Source organism: Botryllus schlosseri, chromosome 15 (assembly GCF_051294905.1).
Source record: "Botryllus schlosseri isolate E-star chromosome 15, Bs_hap1, whole genome shotgun sequence".
In the NCBI taxonomy this organism is placed as follows: domain Eukaryota; kingdom Metazoa; phylum Chordata; class Ascidiacea; order Stolidobranchia; family Styelidae; genus Botryllus; species Botryllus schlosseri.
In genome coordinates this window covers 8,734,232-8,762,079 of record NC_137250.1, presented here as the reverse complement: position 1 = coordinate 8,762,079, position 27,848 = coordinate 8,734,232, and the positions used below count along the sequence as shown (strand labels likewise).

General features: G+C 41.6%; 2 protein-coding genes across 3 annotated transcripts in view; one reads left to right on the top strand and one right to left on the bottom strand.

The window, feature by feature from the left end:
* Positions 1 to 27,848, top strand: part of LOC145456866 (uncharacterized) — a 215,922-nt gene that overhangs the window by 144,888 nt on the left and 43,186 nt on the right. The window lies entirely within an intron of this gene.
* On the bottom strand, positions 987 to 26,200 carry LOC145457264 (uncharacterized). Of its 2 annotated transcripts, none has more exons than XM_080335453.1 (42): positions 26,129 to 26,200; positions 25,239 to 25,321; positions 24,947 to 25,134; positions 24,737 to 24,880; positions 23,603 to 23,787; positions 22,957 to 23,152; positions 21,863 to 21,994; positions 21,628 to 21,762; positions 20,872 to 21,010; positions 19,998 to 20,116; positions 19,790 to 19,939; positions 17,936 to 18,106; positions 17,459 to 17,632; positions 17,278 to 17,404; positions 15,567 to 15,852; positions 14,828 to 14,945; positions 14,449 to 14,585; positions 14,309 to 14,390; positions 13,542 to 13,715; positions 13,020 to 13,094; positions 12,794 to 12,946; positions 12,541 to 12,732; positions 12,011 to 12,156; positions 11,847 to 11,937; positions 11,343 to 11,486; positions 11,144 to 11,281; positions 10,623 to 10,730; positions 10,400 to 10,564; positions 10,261 to 10,341; positions 9,704 to 9,900; positions 9,508 to 9,640; positions 8,852 to 9,068; positions 7,832 to 7,977; positions 7,673 to 7,767; positions 6,900 to 7,092; positions 6,696 to 6,837; positions 5,896 to 6,083; positions 5,386 to 5,484; positions 4,641 to 4,817; positions 4,477 to 4,572; positions 1,704 to 1,829; positions 987 to 1,535 (listed from the first exon to the last, which is right to left on the bottom strand). In XM_080335453.1, exons 2-42 carry the CDS (start codon positions 25,270 to 25,272, stop codon positions 1,440 to 1,442), a joined length of 5,889 nt encoding a protein of 1,962 aa, XP_080191579.1. In that variant the 5' UTR covers positions 25,273 to 25,321; positions 26,129 to 26,200; the 3' UTR covers positions 987 to 1,439. The 2 variants fall into 2 exon arrangements, with proteins under 2 accessions (XP_080191579.1, XP_080191580.1); XM_080335454.1 differs by having other exon boundaries at positions 15,567 to 15,834.

The following is a 27,848-nucleotide window of genomic DNA, read 5'->3' as shown; positions in this document are numbered from 1 at the left end:
CACTTCGCAAAAGTAGGAAGGGCTTAGCTACCGAGTACCTCTTCATGTAGGGCGTAGGCCTACATAAACAGCCTTACTTTTTGAATTATGTATATTCTCGGCTAAGTGTTCGTTTCAAATACTTAGTAAGGTTATAAATTGAACATTAATACTGGGACTTTACGACTAAACTGGTGGAAATCATTCAAAAAGTCAATTTTAGGAGAACCGACGAGAGCGTCTATAGGCAAATCAACGATAGATCGCTGCAGCTTCAGGACCAAAATGGCGGACGCCATACGTAACAATCAAATGACGACACAATGACCTCGCACTTCTTGTCCTTCTACATTCTTTGGTCACCCCTAGTGGTAAAAACGTGTAGCCTGAGGGGGTCTGGAGTAGGTAAAATTGTACCACAGCCTCATCAAACCTATTGGATAAGAGTCATTAAGTTCGAGAAGGTAATGTCCAGAGGTGGTCAAAGTAGTGACCGTCGCTACTCAAGTAGAAGTAACGCCGGAAATTATACTCAAGTAGAAGTAGAAGTGGCGGTTTACAAGTAAGTAAGTAGGTATTCCATGCCTCTTTTTGCCTAAGAAACTGAAAACTGTCAAGTAGAAGTAGAAGTAATCTAAAATCATAACTACTTAATAAGTAGTGCGAGTAGGAAAAATCTACTTCAAGTACTTCAAAAAGTAGAAGTACTTCGTTATTGACCACCTCTGGTAATGTCCCTGACTAACTCTTCACAGTTGCATTGATCGCATATGGTCAACGTATGGTCGTTGGTCACTGATGCATTTGCCCACACCTACACAAACAACCTATATCTGCATATCTGAATAATTGTATCACGTAGGGTATATTATAACTTGTAATCATTGACGAGCTCGTATGACGAGGTCGAAGCTGTCACAACGCTCGTATAGACAAATTATGTAGATTCAACTCATAGCGGTAAGACAACCTAACCGAATGGTCAAGACTCCAGACAAACACGCAGGTGAATTCTATAATACCTTTCTTGCAATTACAATCGAACATCACAAGACTCTAGTGCACTATATAGTGTATAGCGTGTCCAAAGACACTTTTCAAGTTCGCATGATTAACGACTAAACGTGGAGGCATGAATACTGTAATATGGCATCGCATTGGACGATAGAGAATATTTGGAAGAGGAAGTTAGAAGTAAGGATAGAAGATAGAGACAGAGGCATCGATTGAGGGGGATAGCATGACAGTAAGAAGTGAGTTCAGCGAGAGAAATAGGAAAGAGAAGAGAGAGAAGAGGATTATGAAAGGGCGGAGAAAAGGAAAGAGGAGCTGACGCAAGAGAGCGCAAAGTAACGAGATAGATAAGGAGATGTGGGTGCGATGTTCAAGTCCATTGATAAATAATGTGTGCACAGGCAAGTGAAATGAGATATCCAGGCGAAATAAGGAAGGAACATCGTTTATGATTGATGTTGCGATGACGACGTTACGACTTTTCTCGAAACGGTATAGGAATAGGAACCGCCTGATCCGCCTGAGCCGCTTGTAGCTCCGCTCTGTAATGAAACAGTGGACTAAATTCAACGATGCATTTCGCGTCTTCGAAAACTGCGTTGAATCCCGTTGCTGTAATTTTCTCTTCATTTTCTTGAATGTATTAGTTTATAAAATCTACAGTAGGCCTACGCATACTCTACGAATTTTTTAATGATAACTAGACTTACCACGAATCTGGATTTTGAACGAACTTTACTCAACGCAGATTCACTGATATCCGCACGTTCTTCGGCTTCTTCCAAATCGTGAGTCGCCTTGCGGTATTTGGCCAGATTCATGTTGGCTTGTTCTTCCTGTAAGTGTGCAGATATACAATCCCGTAAGTGAAATGGAAATACATAAAATGGATGTATCATTGTATCAGTTGATAGTACTCACAGAGGTGATGTGTTGAAAGTATACCTACGTCTACGTTTTTTTTTTATTACTAAAGAAGGCTCTCTCTCTTATTTAGACCCTTGTCGAGTAGGAAGTTTAGAAGACTAAAAAATTGACATAGTCGCTGAAATGAGCTGCGCCTTTTCAGTTACGATAGTGAAATATCGCAGCACCATTACCCTTTCTACACTAATCATAATCATCCAGTGCAGTGCTTTTCAACCTTTTTGAGCTCCGTTCGCACTTTTTTTGCAAAATAAATTTCATTCGCACCAACTAATCGAAAAGTGTTATACAAAGAGAAGATGAAGATAGGCCTACTTAACAATATTTTGTTCAGATGTGCAGATGTGCTATGTAGCTTAAGCTATCAAGTGTCTCATTCAAAAGGCAACTCTTTTCGCTCGTTTACTTTAGATTTTTTCACTAAAACCCTTCTCGGCAAAACAATGTTGTTGGGAATTTGTACAAGAACGTCTGCTAGTGCTTGGATGGCAATAGGTCTTAAAATCTGTTCTGCACTTCGATCCAAAATACAGCGTATTTTCGCGAGTGAAAAATACTTGCTGGCAGAAATCGTTTTGAGAGCTGACACAAAGGTCCCGCGAGGCTCTAGTTTGTCCATAGGATGAAAAACCCACATGTTTGTGTTGAGGCTTCTGCCTTATGTCTTTGGAACATAAAGTGCAAAACGATCAAGGAGAGTAGGCGCATTAGAGCTCGCTACCTGATGATACGTTGCTCCAACTTTTGTCTCGCGAGTTTACGAGAAGAGCAAATAACTCACGATACTGTGTGCTTTACTCTTTAGGTCAATCTAACTAAAGAATAAAAGAACTAAAGAATGACAGTTTAATAACGATAAAGCAGCTTTTAGACTACCACAAAAATCTGAGTTTTTGTGACATCTCGCGAGCCGAGCCTCACCCATGAAAGGAATTTATTTTTGTTATTACAGTTGTATGCTACGATTTTACGGGCATGTATGACATACAGAACCCGCACACCACAATTCTACCCAACACAGCTCCACAGAACATGTCTGACGAATTGAATTCATCTGCGTATCGCAGTTGTACTACTGTCTACTGCTACTCAGATTACAAGAACCGTACTGTTTATTCCGTGCCGACGACGGAGCATATCCAATCCATCTCGAAAGTTTGACCATCCAGCATCGGTAATTTTTAGACCAAGGTTTTTTCGCCGCTTATATTTTTGGCACCGCATTTTACCAGCGGTTTGTTCGCCAAAACGTTACGTCTTCGTGTTCCCCAACGCAGAAGGGGTTGGCATCGAAATGAATGAGTCTCATAGGCCTGAACTTGCTCGTTGCACACCCCTACACTAGTTCATCTTAACGGTTTTCGACCATGTTTCCAGAAAAAACAGTGTCAGACAAATCGTATCATGAATTCTTATGATGAAGCCATATTTAATGCGTGTCTTGCTTATTGGCTACGGTACCCAATACAGTGATCTTGGATATGTAAAAACGATCGCAAGATTTTTTGCAATAAATTCCATAATTATTACATACATATTACCAGATAGCTCTGGCACTGTGTCGACCCAAAATTTACCTTGGTGGGGTAAAAATCTGCGTTACAGTAACTTGCAAATGTGAGTCTTTAATGATGGTATTTACTACCATCCTCGTGCCTCGGGCTATCGAACAGCTATTACGAAAATCTGATGATTGTTTAGCGAAAGAAAGCGGAAAGTCAATTTGACGTCATATTTCCAGCCTGTCGCAGGCACAGATGGGCTTATATATTGTATGTCTGCCACTATAGAGATTGTAGAGATCTTTACTCTGCAACTGCAACAGCTTCCAAACCAGGCTTTTGGTTACGTAATAATTGTAGTGCGGGAATTGTGAGAGCTACGATTAGTGGTGCGTCGTATTAAGCTTTTACAATTGTGTCGCAACTACAAATATGTTACACGGATCCTAAATTTCCCATTAGGTTTATTTGAATTATTCCACGTCAGAAAAGTAAACAACTAGCCTATTCATGATTTTCATTCGCCCTTGATCCGGATTTTCATTCGCACCATTCGCACCACCTCCGTCATTCGCACTTGATCTGGATTTTCATTCGCACTATTCGCACCACCTTCGTCATTCGCACTGCAATTTTTTTCATTCGCACCAGTGCGAACCGTCACACAGGTTGAAAAGCACTGATCCAGTGTATAACGAGCAACTTTGATGCTAAAGTGCTGCAGCATTCTAAATTAATTCCAACAGCTGCTTGCTCAAGCATTGATTAAACCATGCGCTGAACGTTTTTGAAGTAAATTTGGTCTGTGATTGAAATGATTAGGTTTCCTGGCACTTGGCTGGGATTTTATAATGTAGGTCTATCTCTTCTACGTGTGTAGCATGAGTAATTACTTTCATCACAACTGCCTCCGTAATTTTCTTGGAAGGATTCCAATAATACTTGAGAGCATCACGAAAAGGCAGGGACGGATTTGTCTCAAAGGTAAATTCTTGTGAATGGGAGTACGTGTGAAATCTGATGTCTGGTGAAATATTAGATACATTGCACATACCGCTTCTTCGGTCATCTTCTTGTACTGCTTCAGTTTAGCCTGCAGTTTTTCAACGAGTTCCTGCATGCGAGCCTGGTTCTTCTGGTCTTCGTCGGCCTAACCGAGAAAATTTAAGCGTGAAAAAATGTAATTATGACGACACATTTCCGGTTCAATGACTTTACCTGGAACGCCAATTCTTTGAGACGACGGTCCATCTTGCGCATGTTCTTAGTGGTTTCGCCGTGGCGTCTTTGTTCTCCGTCCAGTTCGCCTTCCAAGTCTTTGACGCGCATTTGCAAAGCCGCGAGAGCTTTACGGCCGCCTTTCAGTGCGTTCGCCTCAGCTTCGTCCAGTTTGATCTAATTAACAACACGATGGTAGAGCGATGGTATACGAAATTGATAAGTAGTTTTATAAAGTACTGTACACTGTGCAGTGGAACAAATGACGACATGAATATTGTTGTTAATGCAGAACAGTTGACCGATAAATACACTATCTTAATTAAATTGTTTAATATATTATGAATTTCAAATTCATCTACAAGACACCTTATGAACAAATATCCCGTTAAAACTAACATGCGGCTGGTACAAATTTCGAGACCGCTATACCTCTTTACCAGCGCCACCAGAAAGAAGGAGTTACTATTTCTTATTCGTCATACGGCCAAGTACCAAAATTATTGCGTTTGATCAAATAACATCATTCTCTGTTGGGTATCTCGGTAAAACTAATTGCATGATATTTATTTAAAAATGGAATAGTGGTCTGGAGTGGTGCGTGCTGTGTGAAATATGCATCAGTTCAAATAAGACGACGCATGGCAAAAAGCATATATTCACATTGCACAATATGGATATTACAATAGCAGCGTAACGAATATGAAAATAGCCATCACGAGACTATGATTCGACTCAAACTCACCGATATCTCGTGGACCTGGACCTCAAGGTTCTTCTTGATTCTTTCAACAGAAATAACATGCTGTTGCTCTTGTCGCAATTCTTCAGCCATGCGCGCGGCCTTCGGAAAGAAAATAGACAGTTGTGAGTTTGCACTGCTTGGGTCACTTACAATAGATAGGACAATATAATATACATAAATTTGCCTCTAGTCGCATACTGGCTATTTGATTTTAGAGGCCGTATTTGCGTAGCTATATATAGATCACGGTAACTGAATCTATTTCGAAGATTCTATCTATTTCTAAAGTCATTATAGTCATTTTAGACGCGAAGATCGTCTTGCAGCTTCGAATGAGAAGCTTCGAACCAATCTAGTATTTAAAACTACTAAACTGTGGGCTTTAAGACCATTCATTTTCTACTTCTACTTGAAGCACATTTGCCTTCCCATAGGACTCGCTGCTTCGATATGCTTCCTACTTTTACAGCCTCTGCTTATACTCATACGAATGTACGGAACGCAAATTACATCTCCAACGGCTTTTTTGGCGCGTTCGTCTGCGTTTCTTCCCTCTGCCAAAGATTCCTCCAGTTCTCCGCGAATCTGCTCGTTCTCGGTCTCGAGCTTCCTCTTGGCGCTCGAAAGAGCAGAGTTCTGCGCAGACACCATGTTGACGCGTTCGGTGATCTCGAGCAGTTCGTGCTCGGCGATCTTGCCTGCATGGATAGTCAAATCGTCAATATCATACCACCGCTTAACGATATGAGTTTCTTAGTATTTTCGAAGCAGTTATTGTAAGTGAAGAATGTTGTGACGTCTTAATTCTGCAATATTATAGAATCATTCAACTGTTCAACTGTGCATGCTACGCAGTACACACGCATCGTAATTTATAGATGGATGGCGATTTACGGAAAATATATTCAAAATACCAGAGGTGGAGTACTACAATTCAGATAACTCAAGTCGCTTTGGTTTACTTGAGGTACTTACTAAGTTATTGATGTCGAAACGTCTTTAAAATAGCTAAATCTACTCGTAATTGAGTAAAGAATTCGGAATACTCGTATACTTAGTGATACTGATGGTTAATTCCACTAAATCAGAAAAATAGCTTACTAATTCCTACGATGTTCAGCACACAAATAGAAATCGTTAAAAAACCGTACAGGACGAAATTGATTATCAAGATAATTAACGACATAGTAATGACATAAACCAATGCTTTCTCATTGCTAACTGGTGCGAAAAACAGATCTTAAATCTGTAATATCACGATTCTTGTCGGACGTGACGATATAAAATCTGTAGGTGAAAGGCAAACTTACGTGCACGCTCGTTAGATTCAAGGGACGATCGCACTTCCTCCAATTCGGAGATGAGTATGTTCAACTTTCTCTCTTGGTGAGAGTATTGCTCGCGAAGCTCTTCGTGGATGCGTTGATCCTCATCCATCTGATCTTGCATTTCCTGCGCGGGATAAAGATTTAGGTTAGAATGCAAGCTGGGAATTACTTGTTATATATCCGTGCCTTGATGACGGCTTGCAGTTTGCGGACGAGTTTGAGCTGTTCGGCGAGATTGCGGTTGGATTGATCGAGTTGCATTTCCAAGTCGTTGACTTGCGCCTCGTACTTCTTCTTGGCGCGCATCGCGTCGGTGCGGGCCTTGATCTCGGCGTCCAAGCTGGCTTGCATGGATTCGATGGCGCGGGCGTGATTTTTCCTGTTACGTTGAGGTACATTAGGAATTTCACGCTTCAAATGTTCTATGTTGCATCGATTTTCCTTACGCATGATTCTATTACAAGAGGTGGTCACTAAAAGAGTATTTCCACATATTAAAAGTATTCAAGCGGGCTGACATGCCTGTACTTCTTCCTAAAGCGGTTGCCATTTCTGATGACTTCTAATCCACGGTTTTCAGTTCTTGACAAAACTGTTACGCCTAGAATACTCGATTTTTTACATACTTGGAGCAGAAATTCACATCGTTACATCGATGTCTGCTGGAGTACCAATGGCCAATACTTTGACCACCTCTGGCTATTAAAGGATGGAGATAAGGACTCTGCAACTCGGTGATTGCAACTACTGCACCCACTAAAAGTGTAGAAAGTAACTAGTTTTGCGCAAAAACACGTTGAGTAGAACTGAAAGTAGTCTAAAAATAGAAACACGTGAGTAAGTAGTGCGAGTAGGCAACAGATATCTGAGCACTCCAAAAAAGCTTATTTACTTCGTTACTGACTTCCTCTGTGTAAAACAAACATCGGGATATTATTAAATAAGACTAAATCACGCACCGTGTGCTGTCGAATTCTTCATCCTTCTCTTGCAGTCTGCGGTCGATGTCCGCCTTCACCTGAGTGAGTTCCAATTGCAAACGCAGCACTTTGCCCTGCGTCGGAAAATGGGCGTTAACGAGATCCTATACCCGTCGTTATCAGGACATGGCGACCGACCTCTTCGATTTCGAGAGCGCCTTCAGCTTCCTCCAAAGCGGTTCGTAGCTCATCGCATTCCAGCTCGGCCTTCTTTCTGGCTTTCTCGGACTCGTGGAGTGTGCGTCCACCGGCGCCCAACTGGTCGGTCAAATCGCCGATTTCATCTGAACAGAATTTTAGAGTTAGTAATTTGACGGAAAAAATCCACACATGGACAAGTATGGCGAGGATGAAAGTTTGAGGGACCAAGTGGGTGTCTGATTCCTAAGACTACTCCAAGTCGTTTCAATGTCTTCCTACTTTTCATTGTATCGCATTTTTTGTGCTGTATTGAACTGATAAAATTGCTAATAAACCGAACCAAGTTCGCGTTTATTTCAAAATCAATATTACTTAATTGAATATTGAAGTTCTGCACCTCTAAGAGTGCCTTCGGACGAAGTTTTCTTAGCAATGAAGTGACGCCACGAACTCATTTTGATGTAACGAACATGTGACGTAACAGTTGGAAAATTGGGGGCAGAAGCCACGGTTCGGGTATATTTCAATATTAATATATTAATCAATTGCATATTGAAGTTCTGTACCTCCAAGAGTGTCTTCGGACGAAGTTTTCTTACCAATGGCGTGGCGTCACGAATTCATTTCGATGTAAATACCATGGATATCGTAATGGTTGCAAATTTGGGGGGGAAAGCCACAGATGGAGGGGGTCCGCAATGAAAATTTGGGGAAGGAAGTTTTTTGCTACCAACTATTTATTTTGACGTAATAAACATGTATGACGTCATAATGTTCAATTTTGAGATTTTATATTTTATTTTCATTCCCTATATTTTAATATCATGGTTTTTGAGCAAGGAGGTGAGGGAGTCTTTTATAATCATAATCATAGTCTGCGGATTTTAACAATTTATTATTTATTTTGCCTTATAGATATGCGACTGGTTGTACTGTGCATTCAATACGGTGATCGATTTCCTCGGCTTACGATACGCTCATTTCATCAATGCGATAGTAAAAGCATAGTTCACGCACCGGAAAGGGTCTTGTTTTCCCGCCTCACGATTTCGATCTGCTCGTACATCTCCTCGCAGGACGACTTGAGCTTGTAGATTTCGGTGGAGTAGTTTCGGCACTCGCGCTGGGAGGAGTCCAGTTCGGCTTGAAGCTCCTCAACGCGCATCTTCCAGGAGGAGATCTCCTTGTCGAAGTCGCGCTGTCTCTTGTCCAAGATCACGATAGTGGCGTTAGCCTGTGAATGAACAAATGAAGTCACGAGATCGCCTCAGTAATTACATGTAACATATAAGATCAGAAATAATCATCCTCCAATCATCGAACGAACATTTTTGGCATAGTAAGGATCTCCACTAATTCCTCCCAGTGATTTACAGAAGTGGTCAGTAACGAAGTATCTCTTTGCATTTCGTAATTTCGTAAGTAGAAACCTCCGATTAACTGATAAATGTGTGCGATCCCTCAGCCAAATCTATTTTTTGAGGGTAAGTATTTGGGAACTTTGCAGACCTTCATCTTCGTCTTCCACTTGAAATAGTTAAGACATGTCTTGTAAATCGTTCCTTCTAACTTCACTTCAGTAGAACGAAACGCTACTTCTACTGGTACATGAGTAGCCTAACAACTTGACTTTGACCCACTCCGATTTGACGCAATTGATACGGATAACTCACCCTCTCAAGATCGATGGTCAAGTCCTCCATTTCATTGGTGAGACGGATCTTCGTCTTTTCAAGGCTTGCGCACTTGGCAAGAGCATTTTCCGTTTGCTCTTCGGCTTCTTGCAGACGGATGGCCAGTTTTTTCCTGACAGATCACATTTTTAAATGTACACCTTCCATAACGTCCTTCGCTATTCTGTTATCTTACTTGGCCTCCTCCAGTTCTTCCGTGCGCTGGATCGCGTCGGTCTCGTACTTGGTTCTCCAGTTAGCCACTTCGGCGTTGGCCTTGGACAGGGCGCGTTGGAGCTCGGCTTTGCCTTCTTGTTCTTCTTCAACTTGCTCGCGCATCAGGTCGAGGTCGTGACGAGCGGCTTGGAGAGCGTGGGAAAGGGATTGCTTGGACTGGAAATGAATGTTTGGTGATACCGGCGTAAGTTCGTATAAGATTTCTAAGACGGCTTCCTCTGGGATTGAGATATTATATTATATATCTTCGCAAAGTACATAGTAAATTACAGTATTGTTCGCTATAGCGGCAAGTTCGTCGACAAAAAAGTGTGCTTCTCTCATTTTCAAATATTGTTAGTAGAAGGCGTCATTCTCTCGTTTCATTTGGCGCGTTAATCAGAGCACGTGGCGGCTCTGTTAAAATTCGCGGAACAGTTTGTCTGTAGGCTTACCAGATCAGTCACCCAAATTAAGTAGCTTCTTTCACGCCTTATCAGTTATTTTCGAATTAGTGCTAGATATTCGGGACTATACCTTCGATTCTTCCTCAACCAATCTCTTGAGCTCTTCGCACTGGCTTGTCAAGTTCGATTTGAAGCGGCTCAGGCCGTTGACCTGTATTGAATATGAACTAATTATATCGAAGTTGAAGAATCAAAAGTGGCTAAGCCACCTTATTTTCAGCTTCTTCGAGTTGGTGAGCCAAATCCATGTTCTCGTTGGCAAGCTTGGATTTCGTAATCGTGAATTCGTTGATAGTGCGGATGTGCTCTTCGATGCGCACTTTGGAATCGGTGACGATATCCTCCAACGATCTGGAGTTGGATTCAGCTCGGCTCTGCATTGAAACGATTTAGTTGCTTTTCACATTTCACTACGTATAGAGCTCGACATACCTTGAGTTTGGTAACTTCTTCCAACTGACTGGAGAGGTCGTCAACTTCAATGCGAAGTTGAGCTCTTTCCTTGTCGATCTTGCTCTTGACACGAGACAGATTTTCGATCTACGGAAAAGGTCACGTTTGAATTCGCGTGGCAATGAGAACTGTAGTTAGGAAGATAGCCTTCTTTATTCCGAAACGCTAATAACCGGTCGATATCGTTTCACGGTAATTTTCACGCTCATAACATCCATTTTATATGATCTTCTTCAAAAAATCGCGTGCGTGCATACATCCTGACTTATAATATGCATACAAATTGATAGCCAACATCGACATAAGCCCCAAATAGTCGATATGTAAGCAGCAAATTTCCATGCTTTAGGGTTTACGCCCAATGAAAACAATTCTCGCTCCTGATAGCATCCCTTTCGTCTCACTTGCAAACGCAAAACGAATCATTTCGATAAAATGCACCACGGCAGGTCACTGGTCAGGGTCGTATTTTAATATATTCCAAGTCATTTGGCCTCTACCTGATCAGTCATTTCGTTCAACATGTCGGCGTGCTTCTTCTTCAAAGTCGACAGCGACGCTTCGCTCTGCATCGCCGATTCCTCATACTCGCGACGGAGTTTCAAGTAGTCAGCTTCGCGGCGTTTGTTCAATTCGATCTATATGTGACACCGTTGGTTACCGACAAGGGTAGGGAAAAGAGAGCCGTGTGGTAGAAACCTGAGCGACAGTGGCACCGCCAGCTTCTTCGAGTTGCTCGCTGAGTTGTTCCAGTTCGCGTTGCAACTCGCCGCGAGCGCGCTCGATCTTGCTACGGGCTCCTCTCTCTTGTTCAAGCTCGCTCTCAAGATCTTCGATGCGACCCTGCGAAAAAAACGAGATAATATATCATAAGCGAGGGCAAACCTAAATTATTATTAATATATTTTGACTGTCTCTCGCCTACCTATGATTAGTTGATTTAACCGAGGTCAACAGCAACTTACTATTTTTCGACACTGAAGTAGGTTGCACTACTTACTTGCACCAGTACCCGCACTACTTACCCAAGTTGCTACGTCTACATTACTTGAACTTAACTGTTTTCAGTTTTTAGGCAAAACTATGGGATAGAATGCCTTCTCTTTATTTACTTGTAGATAGCTACTTCTACCTTTACCAGAATAGCATACGTAACTACGTGGACCTTCTCTCCTGATCAGGTACTACAGTTTATTTTGATACCTGGAGTTCTTTGATCTTTCTTTGAAGCTGCGAAACCATGTTGGATTCATCTTCGAGTCGAGAATTAACTTGGTTCAGTTCGAAGTCCTTCCTGTGAATGATAAGAAAACACAGTTTTAGCCCCCAAACCGATACTAATGCAAGGCGGGAGAATGTCGACTGACTTTCTGATGGAGTCTTCCAACGAAGCTTTGTCTTTTTCGAGCTCCATGATCGTGTCGTTGGCATTGTGGAGATCGTTTTCGAGCTTCCTCTTCGATTTATCGAGGTCGGCGCGAGCTCTGCGTTCTTGTTCGAGTTGGTCTTCCACCTAATGGTTCAATTCAGTTTAGCTCAGTTACGTCTATTAATGATTTCACCATTTCAAAGCACCGCAAGATTGCGTTAATATTAGAAGAGACGAAGGAGTCAAAACGACTCGGAGTATTTTTTCAAAGACAGAAGTACATGGACCTTGAGCGTTAGGACGGTGGTTGATGACACAAAGAATCCGTAATTGGTGTAAAGAATTGCTTACAAATGCGACGTTTCCTAACGAATACGGTTCATTTTTGGAGTGAAAAAGTAGAGTTTTGCGTAGTTTTATCTACAAATTTGAAAGAAACGGACAGTTTCCTAACGATTACTGTTCATTTTCGAGTGAAATTGACTAAGTGTAATTTTTCAGAACAATTCTCGCAACTGCGAAACATACGTCTTCGATCTGTTGCTCCAGTTTGATCTTCAGCTTTCCGAGGTGGTTGGCCTTGTCTTCCATGGCCTGGAGGTCCTCGAGTGTCTGTTGGTTGACATTCTCGAGTTGTTTCTTCTCCTTGTGCAGGCGTTCGATGTTTTGATCGCGCTGCTCGACGTCGGCGTTGAGATTTCTCAATTTCAACTCGAGACCCTGAAAAGCGCGGGTAACTGAATGCGGCGCGCTTTAAACAATCGAGAAAAACAACGCTCACCTGCTTGTCTTTCTCCAAGCGAGTCACGTTGCTCTCGAGGTCTTCAACGTCGTGTTTGAGTTCTTCGCACTGTTTGTCGAGCTTTCTCTTTTCGGCGGATAGCTTCTCGTTGGTGGCTTCCTCCTCTTCGACTCTCTCGGATAGATCTGCGACCTGTGTCGTGGAAATGATGGGGTGATATTATTATTATTGTTCGAGTACTGATATAACATCGAATGCTTCGAACCTGTCCTTCGAGACTCTGTTTGGCTTTCACGAGCTGCTCGTTGCGCTCTTCGAGATCGGCCACATTTTCTTGCTCCTAAAAAGAAAATTCGCAATTAGTCAGGGGCGGGACTAGGGTTAATCTTTAATTTCCATGCAACTTCATTAGTAGAACGACTGAATCCTCACTTAATATTGACTTGAACGTGATATTGCATCCATGCCCCACCCCTAGTGCACGCTGGATAGGAAAGAGGTGCGCGATTTTGGATATACAGCATACCGATGTTACAAGGGAGTCCCGGATGTTATTGCATCAGATATCGAGACGGTGACCGCCTCGGTATTCGTACGCGATCAGAAGTTGCATGATTTAAATCAAGATTGAAGATTGTAATGTATATTATCCCTTGATCAATAGAAGATCACCAAAATAAGAATTATTCGACTTCGAGAATTGTAAGTTGTCTAAATAGACTCAATATCGCATTGATCGAAATAGCATATAGTTATCAGTTGCTCTGTTATATGCCCAATAACGTACCGCTTGCAGTTGGAGCGTCAAATCGTTCTTTTCGGCTAGCAAGTGGACGCTCTTCTCTTCGTATTCTTTCCTCAAAATCTCCTCCTTCTGGAATTTATCTTTCAACTCCGCGATTTCATCGTCTTTCGCCTTCAGCTCGTCTTCAACTCTGACGACGTTCAACAGAGGCTTGACCTGTACGTGGGCAGCACAGATTTAGATAATCGTACGGTTGGCCAGGGAACCAAAGCAAACGCACAGGTGACAGTGACGAATAACTTCCACTTTTTCGAATTACGCAATTACTTGCCCTGGAAAACTTTCATTTCTACAGGTTTTAGGCACAATTACTTATATTCTTGCACTTTTTGATTTTGAAAAGAAAAAAGTAGTTCAGGGATATCTTTGCACCCCTTTTATAAGAAGAATTGTCTAATAACCTGACGAAATAGGCCCCGGACACACAGTAACTGAATATACGTTCGAATATCACCCCTATTTGTAGTGCCATTATTCTTTTTGCGTTAGTCGCCAACACGCATCTGGCAATTTCGAATGAAGCCATCTGCGATTTACTGCTAAAAGTATGCGATCCCTCCACCAAATATTGTTATTGAGACTGCCTGCTTGAGTATTTTATTGACCTTTCATTTTTACTTACACTTGAAGTAATTTTGACACGTTCTGGAATTCGCTATTTCTACTGGTAATTGAGTATGACTTTACGCAATCAGTTCAAATTCCAATGGCAACTCCGGATACTGTGACCACATTTAAGTAAATGTTACCTTGGTGTACAGTCTCCACCATTCCCAATCGCGGAACTGCAAGAATTTCTTGATGTTCCGTTGAATGACGGCGCACGCGCGTCTGTAAGGCGAGTCGACATTGGTAACGCGACATTGGCGGCGTCAGCGGGACAACTTACCTTCGATGGAGCATCTTTTGGAATTCGATTCTCATGAGTTTACCTCTCGCGCGCGCTTGAATGCCGGTTACGATAACGGCCAATACTTCGTCGCGCTTGTCTTCGAGGTCGGCCAGAATACCGGCTTTGAAGAACACCTGATGAAAGTCATAGATCATTATCGAGCGCGTAATACCGCTGAACAGTCACCGTAGTCACAGCAGAGTTGGACCACCAAAGAATTTCAGATTTTCCGAATTAGATTGGAATTACAATTTCACCTATACACTGTATTTTCCAAACTAGATTAGAATTGCTAAATACAAAAACACACAACAAAATCTTGATGTCTCAGTCTGATTTCCGGAGCAAAATTTCCTGCTTTTACAAAAATTCGTACCTTGGTGTGACCAATCTTGTACATGGCAGTGTCAAGTTCGATGTGGGACAGAATGATTTCGGTCGCTTTCTTGCTGTCTACGATTCCGGCCACTTTCTTGGCCGCCAGAATTTGGTACCTGTCCACGGAATGAGCACGTCAAAATGCATATCCCAGATATTCCCGTTTGGAATGATTGGGAAAGGCCGGTTATGGGCCTAAACTGCGGCCAGATAATCAGGTGTAGAGGATGGAAAGAATTTCGGGATTACATAAGCTTCTTAGCGATTACCGCCGAATGAATTGGAACAAAAATATATGCTATTTTCATACCAATTTTTCCTATATTTCGAGATTATATTTTGTTTTCGCGATGCATGTGCGACATCACCAGGCTGTTATGCGAACTTCACTCGTACAAGTCATGCAAATCTTTCGAAACGCGACTCTCCATACTTTCAGTTTAGTTGATATATAATCTCATGATTTCAAAACACGACAACATTACGATAAAATGAAAAGTTACGAAGGAGTCGGGCAACTTGGAGTAGCTTTCCAATCAAATGCTTGACATAATGGATAACCTATAACTAAGTAGTCTGACCGTAACAGATACGAAGTAAAAATGGAAGTATTATATTAACACCACCCCTTTAAGTAAGCAGTAAAGTAAATAAAACCAACGTAAATAGCCAGCAAAAGCAGAGGTACTTTTTCACCGACAGTCCTAGAAAAAACACGCGTCTGATAACAATCGTACCGTTGCTTGAACTCGGGATACTGCATTCTGTTCGGGAATCCTTTACGGCAGATACGGATGCCCTCCAGCACACCGTTGCATCTCAGCTGACCGAGAACAAGGGCGGCGTCCATCGTGCCGCACTGTTTCATCTCGTTGGGAATGAGACAGCGCACGAAGTGGGGCTTCGTGTTGCGAAGGTTGGTCATCAGCTTGTTCAGCTGTTCTCTGTACAAGGCAGAGACAGTCTGGAAGCTGCCACCCTTCTTCTTTCTTTTCTTGCCACCAGCTGATAAAGAAGCGTTACCTAGAGTTATGCAGCAAAGTTAGTATTCGGTTATGCCAAACACGGAATCACAATAGCGTTCCCGCAGTCCGGAAACGCATCGAATACTCACCCCGAAAAAGATTGTTGCGATAATTATTCGATTGATGAGCATGATTGTAATAATAATAATAACAGTCGAAGTACTTTGTAACTGACCACTAGGGCTGTTCAAAGATTTATTTTTCAAACCTTTGCGGCTATCTGAGAAAAATGTTATGTTGGCTAAAAAACGTCGCACATCAAATTTGACTCAATTCCAATTAGAAGATATGAAACTATAGGAGCTTAAAAGTTTTGAATATGTTTGTTTATTTACAAAAATAAAATTATACTGTCGACACCCCATGAGATTGGTAAGTTGTCTAAAATAAAGATTCAGAACAATTTTTGCTCGCTTCCAACCGGCATATGCGAAGTTATTGCAGTTGAAAATTATGGATCGACGATGGGTAGCCTAATCCCAGAATTATTAATATAAACTCAAATCACTTCGCTTCTACGGGCTGGAATTGTGTCAAACTTGTTTCGCATCGTTTTTGTAGACAACTCTACGCTTTTATGTGGCAGGCAGTACAATTTGAAAAAATAAACTTCAAACTCCTATAGCTTCACATTTATTAGTTGGAATGGAGCCAATTCTGGTGTGCAACGTTTTCTTAGCCGACCTGGCAATTTTTATCAAATAACTGCAGGAATTTGAAAATAAGAGTTATATTTGAACAACATATACTGCTGACCATTTCTGTATTTATGATTGCTGTATGAGTAAGTTCGGCAGCTACATATTTCACTATATGTCTACTCCGTGTCGTGTTATCTAGGGTTACCATATTACTCTTTTTTGATTTTTTTTAAAAGTGTCCTCGGAGGAAGCCTAAATGTCCTGTTTTTTGAGATGTTGGTTAAATGTACGTGGAAATTGGACTGAGATATAGGAAATCAGCGGTCAAGTAACGGTCCGACGGGTTTTTCGGGACTTCAACCAGAAAAATGAGCTTTTTCTTACTCGACCGACCGCGAAGTCGGGACAATTTTTTTCAGGATTTTACTGCAGTATTGTAAGTCTGAAAATTCTGAAAGTGCCCTCTTTTCAGATTCCCAAAATATGGTAACCCTAGTGGTGTAAAATACGGCGGTGATCGGTGATGCAACATTTATTAGAATTGTAGATTGTCTTCGCATAATACTAACACCTACACTACGCTACACTCAACGCAGACGTCACAATGACGTGGCGATATGCAATGTACAGAATGCACGAGGCTGATTCGTCTTGTACGATATCCCGGGTACGTCTCGGTATACGAATATAATTGATACAACAAATCAACGAATTAACATACAGTAGTATAAAAGTGAGATGAGATGATGTCACTCCGGTAAAGAAATATAACCCGCGCTTACTGTCTGGGGCGTCTTCAGGGAAGAGTCCAGCCATCAATTTGCTGGTGGATTTGCGGAACAGCCCAAGCACGCTCTCGTTCAAAGGATCCTTGTTCTTTTCAAGCCAACCAGTAACATTGTAGTCAACCTACGGTACGAATTTACATCATGTTACGCTTGACAAGCTCAGCCAATCTCTTACCAATCCGGCGTAGTGAGCAACGGTGAAATCGGCATTGCTCTTTCTGCCTGGTTTCGGCTTCAAGAACGCCTTCGATTTCTTCTCGTGTCCGGTGTACAGTTTGTTCTTAAATGTAGTGTCGGTAGCTTTCGGCACGATCGACTCTTCCTCGAGGACAGAGAAAATACCCATCGGCTGTAAGACAAATAAAATCGTCAAATTCGTAAAGGCCATAGCGCGAAAATCAGCGAATGCAAAAATCAAAAGTCGACATGATTATAAAAATCCACAAATTTCCCTATTTTATACAATGCGAATGAGTGATGATTAAAGTTATAGCAAGAGAAATAACCTGTATTAGACCCTCCCTACATCATACATCTATATGAATCACTGTGATTGTGACTTCCCATTACTACAGCGAAGTAATTACGTTGATGTGATCATTAACGTGACTCAATTGTATTATCCGACACGTATGTTATCATCCGCAGGTACCTTTTCCAATAAGTCGATGCAGGCTTGAAGATCCATACCGAAGTCGATGAACTCCCATTCAATACCTTCCTTCTTGTACTCTTCCTGCTCCAGCACGAACATGTGGTGGTTGAAGAATTGCTGAAGCTTCTCGTTGGTGAAATTGATGCAGAGCTGCTCGAAACTGTTGAACTGAAACGCAAAAGAAACTATTCATAAGGATACATTCGCGTGATTCATGAAGCTCAGTTAATTATAAGGGAACACACTGTATATAGGTTGTGGAGTCTGTTCAGGGTTCTCATTACTACCGACGCCAACTACGACTCTAGACATTTTCAATATACCGACTCCGACTACTAATATTTTCTTAATATACCCACCACTCCGACACCAATATTCCTGTAAATTTATTGAGAATAATATATGTTTATGACATTTCTCGACATTCATTGTTGGCAGAAATTTAAAAATATTGTGCCTGAAAAAAGAAATTAAGTATGTAAAGGTTCGTATACGTGAACTGAATCCACAGCACCCCAGGATATATCTCCATAAGAATTGGTGTATTTCATTCGGTTTCATCCATTGGGATGGGTGTGAAGGCAAAACCATTTACCAGAAAGTGCAGTTTACCTATAAATTATTCGCTACAAAGTATATTTTATAAATACATGTAGACTGTACAGTAGGTCTACACCTATTTTCTACCAATGCATTCACAACCCAAAATAACACTGCCAATTGATTGACAATGTGTTTTTATCGCCTATAACTCAATCCATCGGTCTAGACCAGTGATTCCCAACCTTTTTGCACCCACGTACCATTTCGAGGTGATATGCAGTGCTCGCGTAACACCTACATAAGTTACGCGGGCTGAAGGCAGTCAAAAATGTTTCCGTCATTTATGACGTCATAACGACGTAGTTGACCTATGCGAGGCGAAATAGCAAATACTAATAAACTAGGAATTATCAGCCAGGGTTAATGGGTTGCATGAAATTGTTTTTTCACCACCAGTCACAAGAAGAACAACATAATAAAATAACAGCTAACAACAAACGTCAATTGTTTTTATGCGATGGCTGCATTACCTAATTTTCCAATAGCTCAGCGGTTCTCAAACTTTTATAGACACGCCCCCGTTTATGATAGTGAAAAATTTCGCGCCCCTTTACCGTCGTATCACAAAATGCAACCAGACTGCTAGCAATCCCAACGAATAATTAGATGGCATGGAAGGTTATGACAGTTGATAAAATAATTCTCAAATATGCAATTAGAACTACATACAGAGCAAAAATAATGTGATAAGGGTAAATCGCGCGAAGCGCGAAAAATATTCAGTTGGCTGCAGCTTCGCGCCACCCTTCAGATGTTTTCACCACCCCCCCAGTTTGAGAACCACTGCACTAGCTGGTCGATGCGGGGCATAAGTTTGCTCACAGCGCATCGAAAGTCCTGCATGGGCGCAACTACTCGGTTTCGTTTCTTCGACTTGATGGTCATCAGAGATAAAAATCCTTGCTCTCGTTCCCACGTAGAAGGGAAAATTAGCACCTTGGGAATAGCGTGAGAAGCTAGAGTCTAGTACGAGGAGGCCATGCTAAGCCTGAAGTTTATTGGAGAACAATTTTTGTGTTCAACCCCACCTTAACTAATAGCTACCTTCGGTCGAAAGAAAACAGAATCTACTCGCGTACCACCTGGAAGACATTCGCGTACCACAGGTTGGGAATCACTGGTGTAGACCATCCGCTAGCGTCAGGCAAACAACTCCGAAAATAGATTCACCATCGAAATCATGTAAGTGTAATTAAAAGTCTCATTTTGACTACATCAAAGGTAAAAAATCCAGGAGCGCCGACTTACGTCAAAGATCTCAAACCCGGCAATATCCAAGACACCGATAAAGTAGTTTCGCGGCAGTTTGGTGTCCAGCGTTTCGTTCAACCTCATCACCAGCCACTTGAAGTAGCGGTCGTACACGGCTTTAGACAGAGCGCCGGTACCGTAGTAACACTGAAATGAAAGATGCATCAAAATACGGCCGTCTCAAAAGCTATAGCTCGTAACATACCTGATCCTGGGTTTGACCTTTTTGGACGTATTCGTTCCCGACCTTGACACGCGGACGAGTGATGGATTTGCAGAGCTCGTTGGAGTTGATTCCGAACAAATGCGCAACTTTGTCGGCGACTAAATGATATATTTAAGTGATGAAAAGCTGAATTGTATCATAGTAAATTCATGAAAATTGGTATCACAATCCGATATCATCAAATGATTGCAGCGGCATCGCTTTCGCGTATGATAATGCTTATAATAACTGCTTGATTAACTAGCTGCATAAATGCTATCGTTATGCGGCAACATGCGAATTTGTTGGGACCGCACGTTGTAGTAAAATTCAGTGGAGTCACGCATTGAGAATGATAAATTCACCACATATGATCAATGTAGTCATCGAAATTACCAAGTAGATGTAAATTGTATTACAAGCTCCATTGAAGTAGTGATTAGTGAGACATTCTATAGATAACTCAAGTAGAAATAAGCCTATAACTAATGCAGTAAAGTTCTGCTCAATTACAAGCATCAGTAGTGATTAGAAATACGTTGAAATGGTGTTTCAAGTATAAGTCAAAAATTGAAACTAACGCCGTACATTATGCTGAATTACAAGTGCGGAAGTAGTGATTAGTGCGGCATCCCAAAGATACTGATAAGTTCAAAATATTTCGGTACCAGGGTACGCGAGCCCTAAAGCCACATTGCACTTTTCAAAATAAAAAATAAAAAAGAAGCAGCCACGTTTCAAAAGCCATCGCAGTAAACGCAGAAAGAGTCGAAATCATAAGCAAAGGATTGGGTGGCCAAAGTACACGATACCTACTTAAAATCTCCGAAAAACAGACGTCCCATCTCCGGAAAACATTCAAGATATCACTTACCGTCTACATTCTCGACCTCTGCCTGCTCTTCGCGCGGTCTCTGCTTGTAGACCATGTTACCGAAAAGCATGCAGCCGCAAGTGATCTTGTACGATTCGAATTTTTCGCTGGCCGTGAAACCAAGGATATCGAAGGCTTCCTGTAAATGAATCCAAGTAATAACGTTTCGTACTCAATACTACTGAATTAAAATCGGAAGTAGCTTTTTCAGAGTCATGTCGAAAATGAAGTTCTCAAAGGTAATTAAGTAGGTGGTATAACAAAATTCTACTCCGTTACAAGTTGAAGTTGGCCATCTCCAAGAAAAGTCAGTGGAAGTAGCGAATAAAGGCCTTAAAAGTGCTAACGTAAGTACTTTCAAAAAGTAGATTTAATCGAGGGTTCGCACAGCTTCAGCATTTAATCGAAGGGAGACAAATTCAAAATTGCAGGGTGCGTATACGCTACGAATAGGCGCATTAGGCGCAATTTCCGCAACTATATTCAGCTACCACGGTACAGGGGCTCTTTCGTCCAGTTGTTACGGTAATTTCACTCGTAAGAGGGATGAATGCATATCCCAAAATTACTCTCTACTTTACAAAAAGCAAATTGTAAACGGTAGGTAGTTTTGTCTGGATAACTGTTCAGGAGAAATGGAAGTAGTCTGAATCGTGATCACTTGAGTAGGTGAACTCTAACTGATCACTGGAACAAATGGGAGTGGTTCTTTACTGACCAACCCTGTCCAGCATATCAATTCAGTCTTAGACTTACGTCGGTGTAGCCGAATTCCAGAGTGTCGTCCATGTTGTCCACGGTCAATACACCATTGCTGACGTATCTGTAGTCTGCGGCATTGTCGGTTACGCACAATTGATCGAGAAGTTCGGGCTTCTTGCTTGACAGCATCTGCACGTCGACAGTTCACATCGTAATTTTTCGACCGTCTCATTTTGTTTGTGAAATCGCATGGGCTTGTGAGCGCGCAAGAATACGCTCACCGTCTTACCTGGTAGAAAATGTGATAACTTCTTTCGGCGGACAGCTGGAAGATGACTCTGGACTTTTCGAGAAGGTAAGATTCGATGTCACCACCAGACAGTTTTCCGGTTGTTCCGAAGTGGATACGAATGAATTTACCCTGAAGGAGCACATGCCGATATTAGCGCTATGCGTATACCTACACTATCGTGTTTTGACAATCAGTCCAGTTCTTCGTCGGAGAGTAATCTCACGTATTGCAGGTATTGCATTAAGTTATATCCAGAGGTGGTCAAAGTATTCAAGAAAGCCACTCAAGTAGAAGTAACGACGCAAAAATCTACTCAAGTACGAGTAGAAGTAGTCCTTTTAAAAGCAGCCTAAAACTACTTGAAGTAGAAGTAAAATTGACTGACTTTAAATCTACTCAAGTAAGTAGATATGAAAACGATCGTAATTCGTTCGCATAAACTGTCAAAAGCTGCAAATTGAGCTGTGCGAAAGGTGCAAAGCTTGATTCAGATTGATGCATCCCAGGAGGTATAAAGTTTCTGCAGCATAAGCATTCATCCGCATCGTGGGACGAAAATTCTGGACTTTACTCAACTTTTATGAAAATTAAATATTGATACTCCTTGAAAACAACCCCGAAATTCCTCTGGCTATCTTTCCGATTGGCGGATTAAACTACTTCTACTTGACAAACTGAAAATAGCGAATAGTAAGTAAGTAGATCACGAAATATTGCGAAGTAGAAGTAGCGGGAAATTAGATCTACTTGAGTAAGTAGCCAAGTAGGGGAAAACTACTTGAGAACTTCACAAAAAGTAGAATTACTTCGTTACTGACCAGTGACCACCTCTGGTTATATCATAAAAATGTGATATTCTTGGAATTTATCAGGGCTATATTTCAGGTGCGTGGCCACGGAGAGCAAAAGACCTCAAATACAGACAGTTTCGATCTGATAATTGTGACGTTATATGCTTAAACTGTGTCACAATGCATCCATGAAGTTACGCCATTAAATACCTAACCCCCGACCAATAAGTCAGTTCAAATATACCACTCTAAATTATCGCTATGGTATGTTTCTAACCAGAGTAATACTGGTATACTCACGAAACGGGAAGAGTTGTTGTTACGAATCGTCTTGGCGTTACCCCAGGCTTCCAGCACCGGGTTGGTCTGCACGATTTGGTCCTCGAGATTTCCCTTCTTCTCCGCGGCCGCGTCTTGCTTCTGACTGGCGGCGATGTTGGCGAAATATTGAATGACCTTCTTCGTGTTCTCGGTCTTTCCGGCTCCCGATTCACCACTGCGTTACGATACGATCAGTTACGACGGCGCGGTTACACCAAATGTTTTTCGTGATTGGCAAGGATAGCTTTTTGTCCATAGAATTACATTCCAAAACAATGTGACGTTATATCAATAGTGTGATTTCAAAGTGATAATGTGATTTATTGAAATGTTTGTCACCCAATTTTGGAATGGAATATCGAAACGTAGTTTTCGTAATCACATCATAATATACATCTGTGACATCACTTTGATGCGAACTGTTTTGGACACCTCTTCAAATTACGTTCAGGGTATGCCGCTCTCATTACTCATGGATACGATATGTACTGCCATTTTATTTGAGATACCAATCTTCGCTGTTAAGATACCGATCAAAATGTGTGCAACACAGACACTAGGCCTCACACAACCACAAATATCAAGGTTATATGGCTCCAAAATGAGCCGGAGCCTTCGTACTCACGTAATTAAAATAGACTGGTTCTCTCGATCCAACAACATGTCGTGGTACGCGTTGTCGGCGACGCAAAACAAATGAGGTGGTACTTCGTTCCTCTTTTTCCCGCGGAACATACCCACAACCCTGGCACCGTACACCGGGAGCCATTTGTACGGATTCACGCACACGCAGAATAGACCGGAATAGGTCTGTCGAAAGTGAAAGAGAATGGTGAAAAGACTGTGGTAAGACTTGTAAAAACTAACAATCTAGTTAGCTGACAGTCAACTGACTACTTGTTTTTGAGTAGTTCTAGTTCCGGTACTGGTTGCGCAAAAATTAGTTGCCGAACAATTAGAAAACACACATCGTCTTTTAGCGTGAACCGTGATAGCCGTGTACTGTTGTGTGATGTTCTTGCAGCCATTGTCAGCTCAGAGTCTACACAACTAACAGTGGCGTAGCCTGGAGGTGGGTTTTTCGGGTCGAAGCACCTCCCATTTCAAACTCGAAAGCCCGTTATTTTGAGCTGAGCCAATTCTGACAAGGAATCTAGTTAGCTGTGTTTTAATTAGTTAGAAGCGGGGTTTTAAAGGTCGTTATTTCTAGCTCTAGTACTACAGTTTCGCGTTTTGATATTCCAGTAGGTTGCGTGATGATATCCGGAGGAAATGCTGCGATGAGCAGCTCGCGAACAAATGTGCTGTGCTCTGCGTGTTAATTTGGATGTTTAGCACTATAGCATATAAATTGAAGAAATAAAACTCCAAAATCGCATATCACTGTAATAGTGATGCACGCCTGCGACCTTCGACGACATGGCGAACCTAATTACTGAATTGATTCCATGTATGACGTCACAGTGACCATAACATTGTTACCAATGCAGTACACTGGTAATGTTACGTATTTGCAATGTTCTTCAACCCTAAGTGGCAAACAGCTGGGACGGATCTGCGCAATACGCAGCTGCGCGAAACGCAGAGGTCCCAAGGGATATTTGCTCGCAATATCAAGGATCCACGATAGCGGGCATATTCAAGGGGTTACGATATTAAAACAAGTTAAGAAACGCTGTGCACGGATAAGACAACAGTGGCAATGCCAAGCATTTTCAGTCATAGATTCTTTTTAGGCTACGGCAACTGCACAACTTACATAAATCCTCATACTGGCGTATCTCGATCTGAGATTGTACAAGACGGTGGCCTCATTCAGAAATGTCATGTTGGCCATATCGCTGGCCTGTTCGAATTTGGGAGGGTTCATTTGTTGAACATCATCCTCTTTGAATGTGGCACTCTGAAAGGAAATTGATTTCCAACCAATATTCGAAAGATGTATATTATAGGATATCAAGGCACACACCGTTCCCTTGGCTTTAACGGTGACTTTGCCGTCGGCTGATGATTCAACGACGCCTTTGACGAAACCTTCTTTCTTGTCCGGAACCCAAACATTCTTTTTACTGTCGTAGGACTGATTGGCGAACGAGAGCTTCTCCTTTTCACTTGGAGCCAAAAATGGCATAGGATCATCATTCGGGCCGCATTCACCTGAAAATAAATGCATACAGAAAGATGGATTTTGATAACCAGTACCCGCGTACAAGTTTTCAAGCTGTGACTAAGAATGAATATCAATATAAAATTCAACCCACCCTTGGCGCTTTCCTTCGAGGGAAACGGAGCCATAGTTGACAACTTCTTGTCAACCTTTTTCAATTCCAATTAAGAGGCAAACCTGTACAAAAGACGACTATAAGTGTTGGTATAAATAGCAGGCCTCGACGCAGTCGCCATCAGAACGCCTGGTTCCGCAGTAACTCGGTAGTTGATATCTATATTCAGCGACTCACAATACAAACAAACATACATAAAAACGATATATAATTCCTTATACAAATCATCATTGCTGGAGAGAGAAAGAATAATTATATGTCAAATCAATAACATATAGGCTACATAACAAAAATGTAAATTAGCGAAATGTGATGTAGTAGCATGGTGTAGACGGGAGGCTCGATATAACATAGTCATCAAAACCGAGTCACCTAGGCCCCCTCTAGTTCGCCCTCCTGTTTAGATTCATTTGACTTCAATATCTCATAGATATAGGTGTAACGATATCTACATAGAGCCAAATATTGATATCCATTGTCCGTTCGCTTGAATCACTCAAATCACATATCCACGTTCGCGGGACTGTGTCCTACAATGTTTGACAGTACATCACTTCAAAGGATGAAGCGGCATAAGTTAGATCCAAATTATATAACACATTTCAACAACCAAACAGCACGGAGTTAATTCAAATCAGATGTGATTATAACAAGCAGTAGGAAATACAGTTAGCCTCATTAAGCTTGAACGTCCCATTTACATTCTCTTCAATGTTATTTCAATGCGTTCGTCACTCCACATATACTGTCATTGTAATCCTTTTTACCCAAACGATGTTATATATCCATAATATATTATTATTATTATTATATGATACAAAGATTAGAACACCTTGCGCAGTTTTCTACTCTTACAGTAAAATACTGACCTAGACGATGAGTCTTGTACCTATGAGACGGCGTTTCCGCACGGTTCCCTTTTAACCGATCGCAGAAAATGCCATGACCATATATGACACGAAGCCCTAAACGCACGTTCATGATAGGCGCATTGACGCCGGCAGTCCCGCGAGAGCCGGGCACGGATTTAGAAGATTGCAAGTTCGAGACACGCGCAGGAACAACTGCAGAGCGGAGCGTCACCACGTAGCTGCACAGATACCTCGGTCAACCTTCCCAACGGGTTTCATTCATAGGGGACAGATGAGTTCCGAATTCATAACGTTCAATTAAGAAGGTGCGTGCAAAGATCTCAGCTGACCGGCACGGTCGCATTTAACGTCCAGTATCAACGTTTAGTTGAATCTCTTGGTCAAAACTACGCCTGCCATTAAGTGTTGCAGTTCTTATCGCCCAATTTCCCAGCCATCTTCGAAATACAAAAGTGCAATCGCCGGATATACTCCGATGTATAATTGAATAGTATATTCATATTGAAATGAACCCAAATATTTCGGCTGACACTCGTCAGGGGTAGTCGTCAGCAACTAGTAGAGAATTGAAAAGAACATTTTATATCAACAATTGTATCACAAAATATGACGTCACCAGCATGAAATGTCGAATACTAGAGCGTTCAATGCACTATTTTTAGATGATGCACGAACTCTTTTTGTTGACACAGCCTTGACTGGTATATTTTGATAAAAGTCGACTCCAAGGCATACAAATGAAAGTGTGAGCGACCCTTTCCGAATATGCGAAATCTGTCGTCTCGATAATTTTTTGCACAGGCGGGATTATCCAACAAGTGTTTGCCAATTGCAGAATTTATGGCCTTTGATTGCTCCGCATCAATCTTGAGCTGGTGACGTCATATTTTGTGATACGATTGTTGATATACGACGTTCTTTTGACTTCTCTACTAGTTGCTGACGATTACCCCTGACGAGTGTCAGCCGAAAATATTCGGGTTTATTTCAATATGAAAATACTATTCAATTGTATATTGAAGTTCTATTCCTCCAAGAAGATGTTCTTACGTAGAAGTGAAAATACCATATACAAACAACCGTGCCTCAATTGCAGACTTGGGCTACTAGATATTTCATGTTGTCCAATTAGAGCGAAAGGCCGGTAATCTAATCTGTGTAATTTTCCATGCAATAATTTACTCTACAGCGGACGACAAAATGGGAGAATTTCATGTCTATAGAGACAATTTCGTTAAAACAAAGGCCATTTTTCCAGAGGTGGTCAGTAACAAAGTACTTCTACTTTTTCGAAGTACTCAAGTAGTTTTCCTCTACTTCTGGTACTTACTCAAGTACATATTTTTTCGCTACTTCTACTTCTACTTCGTAATATTTTGTGAGCTACTTACTTACTTTTCGCTATTTTCAGTTTGTCAAGTAAAAGTAGTTTAATCCCCCAGTAACAAAGATAACCTAAGGAGTGTCGGGGCTGTTTTCACGCAGTACCAACATTTAATTTTCATAAAAGTCATGTAATACCCATAATTTTCGTTGCGCTTCGCGCACAGTAGATCTGGAGTGATAAATATGTTTTAACTAAGGTATCGCTGAACATAATTTAGATACCGGGTTGCGTGGTTCCGTTCACTCCGCATCGTCGCCTATATCAAATATTTCATCACAGTAAGTATGGCCCCCCATAACGTTTGAAACTACCGTTTCGCAGTCTAGCAAT